At 47.2% G+C, this 7,141-nt stretch overlaps 1 protein-coding gene across 1 annotated transcript; it reads right to left on the minus strand.

Annotated features, from left to right (window-relative positions):
• Positions 1 to 2,887: 2,887 nt before the first annotated feature.
• LOC123141613 (expansin-B11) lies at positions 2,888 to 4,545 on the minus strand. Its single transcript, XM_044560709.1, has 4 exons — positions 4,244 to 4,545; positions 4,028 to 4,140; positions 3,736 to 3,932; positions 2,888 to 3,630 (listed from the first exon to the last, which is right to left on the minus strand). The coding sequence occupies exons 1-4, from the start codon at positions 4,464 to 4,466 to the stop codon at positions 3,300 to 3,302; spliced, it is 864 nt and encodes a 287-aa protein (XP_044416644.1). The 5' UTR covers positions 4,467 to 4,545; the 3' UTR covers positions 2,888 to 3,299.
• Positions 4,546 to 7,141: the final 2,596 nt, after the last annotated feature.

The following is a 7,141-nucleotide window of genomic DNA, read 5'->3' on the forward strand; positions in this document are numbered from 1 at the left end:
CCTCTGTCCCGTGGTACTACATGGGGTTCAAAAATAAGCTTCATGATATTTGACCAAACACCTGCCGGGCGTGGTAACTGCCATGGAGGTCGTCTATAGGGTGGCGTAGTGTACTTGGGTACAAACAGCTCCAAGACCGACAACGGCGTCGTAAGAGGCGAGCGGGAGCGTCGTTACTGGTTGCGAATGTCCGACAATGCCTGTGTGGCGGCCGGAGAGATACAGCGATGACGGTAAAGGTGGATGATGCGGATACAAAGTAAGGGGAACAAAATGCGGAGTGAAAGAAAATGGGACCGAGAGGACTGATTTAGTGGGTCTAGGGTGTCGGAGTCCAACATGGCTGCTATCCGGACTCCCGCAAAACGCCCTCACTTTATCTCCACTTTGCGGGAAAACAAGTCTGGATCGCCGAGCGGACCGATATTGGACTGCGTTGGATGGCTTCTATGGTCCGGATCAATGATCCGGATGAATGCGAACGAATTGAGGGTCACGTTGGAGATGGCCTAATAACTCCATTATTGCAGACGAGCATTGCATTTTGTAGATTAGTCTCAATCCAAGCACTCCATGTCCAACCGTCCAAGATGTGTCCACCAGTCCCCTTGTTTACTCGCTTCACACGGGGGACACCGCGACGGCAGGGCCCGGAGCCAAAACCGAAAGGCAGGCCCTATTTAAAGTTCGGTACCCCGGACTGTTGTTACAGTTATGGTCGGTCCCGTTCCGAAGCTGACTCACTAGACACTACCTAGTTCCTACTGCACGCACAGTCGCAACCGCCGGCGGTAGCCCACTGAGTGGAATCACGCAGCGGCGCGAGTAAATTAACTCGCCGATGCGGCGCCGTGCACGGCGTGCATGCCGGTCCCGAGGCGCCGACCGACACTCGCCGGCCAAGACGACAAGTGTGACCCGGATGGCCGGATAGTGCGAGGAGATCACTCCTGCCATGTGATGCTCGGAAACCTCGGGATTCACCGGCCGATACCATCCGTCTGAACCGCCATGTCTGTCAGCTTTTGCACATTATCCGCCGCAAATCACCCCGACATGCCGCCGTGCCGCTTCCAAAAGACGCATCTGCCGGCTCGTTTTATTTTTACATATTTTGATCCTTGTGATGAAGGATGAAGACTCGAGGTAGATGGATGGAATAGATGCGGCCAATTAACATGTTAACGGTTTACGTGACCACCATGTGCACGCGGGTTGCCTTCGGCTCTGCGTCCGTGAGAATCTCTCCACGTGAGAGGGGGCCGGGGCCGGGGCGGGAACGGACGACTGACGCGGGGGCGCGCCATGCCCACGCCGGCCGCTGCGGCTCCATCGGTTGTTGGCTGCCGGCCGCTGTTCGTCCGAAGTGTCCAAGTGAACGCTACTGGTTGCGGAGGCGGAGAACATGTGCGCCGGTCACTTCGGAGGCTCGGTTTCTGTATTCTAATTCTAGAATGAATAGCTCGATCCTAGTGTTTGGAGGTGCCACGGGGGGGAATCGCTATGGCGACAGTGACTAGGTAGGGTCCTTTGACATCACTCAAAGTGCAGCACCAGCAGCACAAGCTGTAGCGGGAAGAAGAACAAATGAAGTTCACTCTTTTTTTTTTCGAAAAGGATCAAGACTATTACAAAAACTGATATTATATTTTGGGACGAGGGAGTACAAAACATCTCAAATGTAATAAAAATTACATTGAGATTCCGAAACGCCGAACGACCACTATTGTTAACAGACCAAGCTATTGTCGCCGCTTCTCTATCAGAGCCGGCTTGACCTTGTTGATGACAATTGAAAAGTCTTCGTGCGTGTGTCTGTAAGGACCAACAACATAGAGACACATTTGTCGGCGTTGCATAGAACTTGACCGTCCTTCATCTCAACTCTCACTCACTGGGCACTAGTGTTTTTTCTGTATATTAAACATTTCAATTGCGTACACTGATTTTACACAATGACGGACAAAGTGGAGTTAAATAGGATGCATGTATAGCTCTATGCCTCTACGATATACGTATCTTTAGAAGTGACAAAATAGAAGCATAGATATATTATCATACAGCAACTTGAATAGACTCCGAAGGTCTTGATACTCGTGTAGAAACGTAACTACTCTGCGTACGATTTTATTCTATCCGACTCGATGCCTAATTTAGTGGTGTGTTGCCGTTTGGATCAGGAGTTGAACGGCTTGATCTGCTATGTCGTATGAAATCGGACAAGCAAGAGTCGTACGTATAGCAAGACTGGTGTAGAAATGGGCATGGGTCTTGATAACTTTCTGGACGTATCCTCTCGTCCCATATGGTCGCGCTTGATAGTTTTATTTTATCAGACCCACATGCCGAACCTATAATTAAATCACCTTCTAGCATGTAAAGTCGAATGGTACAACTGAAGCTCTGGTGTGTAGGCTTGTAGAGTGGTGCTCGTACAACCGACGGATCTTTCAATAACAGCAGTAGTACCTTCTGAGAACAGTTCTTGTGTCGATAATTGATGAGTAGTACAGTCTCTGCCTCTGCCCTCCTGTACTTTTTATTGGAGAACTGCATGTGTCATCGTCGGCAGAACAACCAGAGTAACAGAGGAGCAGAACTGATTACCAAAGTTCCTAGTACTCATTTTCCATGGGAATAATGGCGCTCCTATAAACACAAGTACTTTACAATTACACGGTCCATGAAGAATGAAGGACAGAGTGTGAGAAACATCAGCGATCATAGGAAGAGCTCTGCACATTTTGAGCAGGTTCTGCCAATGTAGTGCATCCCCAATGAGGAGTGACTCAGGTGCAGTTTGCAACTAGTAATACACACATTGAGAGTGACTTTACGCTTGGTAATTAAACTGAATAAAGTGCTTGGCATTGCAGATTTCAGTACATAAATTATCTGATGGTAAAATTTCATTTCTCTCAAGGATTGAGCTGCAAAATCACACACTCACACAACTTGATACATCGGCGTGCAATTTTAGTTGCACTGCACTACAAGCTTTTCTCCTCATCAACAAAACAGAGGAAGAGAAACAAAATACAGACAAATCGACGACACGCATCACTAGGGGAGTGCCGAGAGACCATGGAGGGAAGAGCTAGCACAATCTTTGCATGGCCTACTCCTCCTCTTCTGACACAGCCTCCTGCCGTTCCCGGACGCATATACGTATAAATACAATCCCCGCAGTAGAAATTAACCCACGGTTCTAAATTACCACGACCACACTCTGCACTGCACTTCTTGGTTACTAGCCAAGCACGTACGGTGCAGTGAAAAAAAGTAGATGAGGCTGTAACTTAGGGGTAGTTAACCAAGGAGCGGTAGGTGGCTCCGGCCTTCCAGCTGGCGGGGATGACGTTGTTGACGACGAGCTTCCTGCCGGAGTCGGAGGTGAGCCGGAGCGAGAAGGGCCCGCGCAGCGGCTTGCCGGTGTTGGAGTTGAGGCGGTACAGCGCGCCCCAGTTCTGCGCCATGGGCGTCCAGGTGCCGCAGTTGTCCTCCATGAGGTCCACGGCGTTGAGGTCGCCGTCGTCGTCCTCGAACTCGATCAGGACCTCCAGGTAGTAGGGGTTGGAGCCCTGGTCCACCTTGAAGGCAATGTTCATGCCAGGGTACTTGCATGGCACCCTACCATTAACAAAATCACCGAGATTAAATTAGCTTAGTTATTGTAATGCAGTCTCTGTTAATTTGTGCTGCAAGCGCAAAATTCTTCGCGGAGTTAGTATGTACCTCTTGTACTGGATCTTGATGATACCGCCGGCCCGGAGTTTGTCGGCCATGCCAGGCTTCGCCATGGCGCCCATGGAGGTGCCGCTCATGTCGAAGTGGGCGGCCTCACCGAGGCAGGCGGCCCCGGCGGGGCACTCGTCGGTGATGACGACGGTTGCCGGCTGGCCGGAGCATGCCTGGTTGCCTGTGCATTTGACCTGCGTACGCGCGCCACATGAATTCATTTCGTCAGGACCATTAATGGAGTGGAGCTATACACGAAGTCACCACGCTGTTTAGGGGTTATCCTGACCTCGTAGCACGCTCCGCAGCCCTTGCCATCTCTGTAGAGCGACGGGTTCCCGGCGGCGATCATCGACGAGAACGGCCGGTTCCCCACAGCGCTCTGGTAGCCACACGCGCCACCTGCATTTTTTGCCTGATTTTTAGCTCCACCCATCTCAACGCCGTGCGGTGCAGTTAATGTACTACGTTCTACTCCCAGCGGAGTAAGCATGCAAGCACTAACCGTCGCTTCCGTCGCCGTTGGGGGCGCCGTAATACGTCGCGCCGCCGGCTAACCAGCCGCCGGAGCCATAAGCGGCAAACGACGAGGGGGTAGAAGCGGTGTGGTTCTTGTGGGCCTTGGTTGCACGCTTGGGGAGCTTGCGGGAACAAGCAATGGGGCTCACAAGAAGTGAAAGCACAACCAGTGCGCTAAGTAGCGCTATTAAGGTGAAAGATTTCGCCATTGTTGCTTCCAGCTAGCTTGGGAGAGGATATGGATTAGATATGGTGAGCTCAAGTGTTGCTTGGTGAGTTGCAGGGAGTGTCCATGGGACGGGTATTTATAGTGTACTTTGTGGGGATGTAGACGTACGTGGCAAGAGATGTGGGGATTCTGCTTCTGGTAGATTATTGAGGAGAACGTGACTGGTTGGTGCTAAAGCAAAATAGGCTAAGCGAACTATTTTTTAATCTCTGCATGCAGCACCAACAAAATTTATAGGAGTCTCTCCTTTGTAACGAAAATAGATTGCGAAGTACATTTTACAACACACATGTTGAGAATTTTAATGGAAAAGTAGGTGTTGGGCTAAGTCCCTCCACATGAAGTTGTGTTGGCAGCCTAACATCAACTCATATAAGACAAACGCATGTGAGCCGTTGATCTCAGCTACATCGAACAGCTGATAGTGCTCCCTAAGGAAGCGAGACAAGGAGAAAACTCTAGTCAGTCCAATCCCGGTGGTGGCTTCCATTGTGAGACTGAGAGAGCGCACAACAAGAATACAACCCACGAGAGAGACGAAGAAGAAGAAGAGGTTATATTCAGACTCGTTGCACGTGACAGTGTTCAAACTAGTGATTGGAAGTTCAAAGTGCTTGGATTGGTACCGGATTTGGTGAGCTCATTCCTTACTTTGAGTACTTCGATCCGCTTAACTGATTTGAGGATTGGATCAGTGGAGCATCAGATTTGAGAGTGATTTTGTTGGTTTAGACTGCTGCAGTTTCAGCACAATGTATTTTTAGGAGACAAACAGACTGGGTAGGCAAATAGTGTCCAATTGAGCTGAAATTTTGGGAGGATCTCAGGAACTTGTGTGTCTATTTGTATGCCAAACTTGGTGTTGTTTGGTTCAGTGGTTTGAGAGCAGTTTGCGAAATACTAAAGGGGGCATAAGCTGTGTAATATCTGCTTTGCTGAAATCTTGCCTCTTATGTTTGTTGTCGCTATTGCCGAAGAGTGTGTTGTAAATCTCTCTAGATGTTCTAGAGAAGACTTTTTATTCACCATTCCCATAGTGAACTTGTGTGGACCGGTCGATCCACAGTCATGGTTCTTTAATCCTCAAGTTGAGAAGGTGTTTCCACACTAAATCCCGTGACACATGTGTATATTGTTTGTGTTATTCTGCTACTTACTTGTTGGTTGAAGTTGTTCTCAAAGTTTATTACAAATGAAGAAGGTTGTTTAGTATGCATATTTGTCATGGTTGTGAATTTATGGGTCGAGTCCTTACTGTGCAGCCTCAACTAGGTAGGGACAAATAATATTGAAAGTGTAGAACCATTGCCAGTTTACCATTAGCTATAGAACAACCAGATGCTCACAGCAGCTAGTAATTGAAAATTTGGACCAAGAGCTCCGCAAGTGTCATTCTACTCCCAGGTGTAAATGCAGCTGGATGAACCATAAATTTCAGAAAATATAGAAAATAATTGAAAAAAATCTGATTGTTTTTTACACACATTCTTGATTGTTTTACCTCTGTAGAAAATTTCGTGAACATATTACATTTTTTATGCTTGGTAAAAAAAACAAGCCGCCCAAAATGCTTTAAAAATGAGCTTTTCCAGAGTATGGATTTTGCTTTTTTTTAATTCTGAGCACAACAAATGTTATTTCTTCACAAAATTTGGCATGAGAGTAGAACATTCAAATATGTGTCGTGAATAAAATAATTTTATTATTATTATTTTGTACTATTTTGTTTTTGACTTTTACTGTTCATCCGAGTACACTTGCACCCAGGGGTAGAAACTCCATGTCCGCCTGCTTCGGCATTTCCTCAAATATGCACCTCGATCCTCAATAGCAGGCCGACCTTCTAGTATTCGTGTGATGCCCCGGGAGCGGCGCTTGTAGGGGCACCGTCCTATAAGGCCAAATCCACCAAATGTACATACAAAAGCAGTCACATGATCGTTGTGCTGCTTCGTACAACGAACTGATATCACAAGCATACATCCAATACAACATGCATATGTCTTGCATAACGATGACCATTAAGGTCAAGTCTTATATAAATAGGCCATAAAAGCAAACTCCACATGAAACATAAAGCGGAAACATCAATGATAATTTGGACCCACGTAGCAAACCATAACCCTACATGCAAGCTGACTGGAAAGCATCCTACTTCGTAGGGACGTCGTCGAAGAACTCTTCTTCAAAAGCTATCTCTTCCATTGCTGGCCGAGTTACTAGCCAAGGACAAGCCAGGTGAGTACTTTGATTGTATTTCCAAGCAACCCAAGAAAAATAGCAAATGCACATAAAAGATTCGATACAAGGTAGGCTTGTACACTATGTTTAGCAATTTATGGAAAGCCGGTTTTGAAATGCACATGACCTATATTTTGAAAACCACATGGTTCTGCAAACCACGACAATTCATCTCACGGACATCAACAAAAACAGATTATGTTGAACATCAACTTGATCATCTCAACTCATAATTCTCGGTAAAACAGTACCACCATACTCCTCATTATCACCAACATCTTCACCATATTGACAAGTTATTATGGACATAGTTTAAGTGTGGTCATTCCAACTGGCCTTGACCATGGACAACGGTTATTCGAGTAACTTTACACTCTACATAGGTTGCACACTTTACCCACAAGATACACGGAA

Source organism: Triticum aestivum, chromosome 6D (assembly GCF_018294505.1).
Source record: "Triticum aestivum cultivar Chinese Spring chromosome 6D, IWGSC CS RefSeq v2.1, whole genome shotgun sequence".
In the NCBI taxonomy this organism is placed as follows: domain Eukaryota; kingdom Viridiplantae; phylum Streptophyta; class Magnoliopsida; order Poales; family Poaceae; genus Triticum; species Triticum aestivum.

Excerpts from the sequence above, each read along its gene's own strand:
- LOC123141613 (XM_044560709.1), bottom strand. The coding sequence starts at position 4,466 with ATGGCGAAATCTTTCACCTTAATAGCGCTACTTAGCGCACTGGTTGTG. Across the intron at positions 4,141-4,243 it reads CAACGGCGACGGAAGCGACG|GTGGCGCGTGTGGCTACCAG; the intron begins GTTAGTGCTTGC and ends CAAAAAATGCAG. Across the intron at positions 3,933-4,027 it reads GCTGCGGAGCGTGCTACGAG|GTCAAATGCACAGGCAACCA; the intron begins GTCAGGATAACC and ends GCGCGTACGCAG.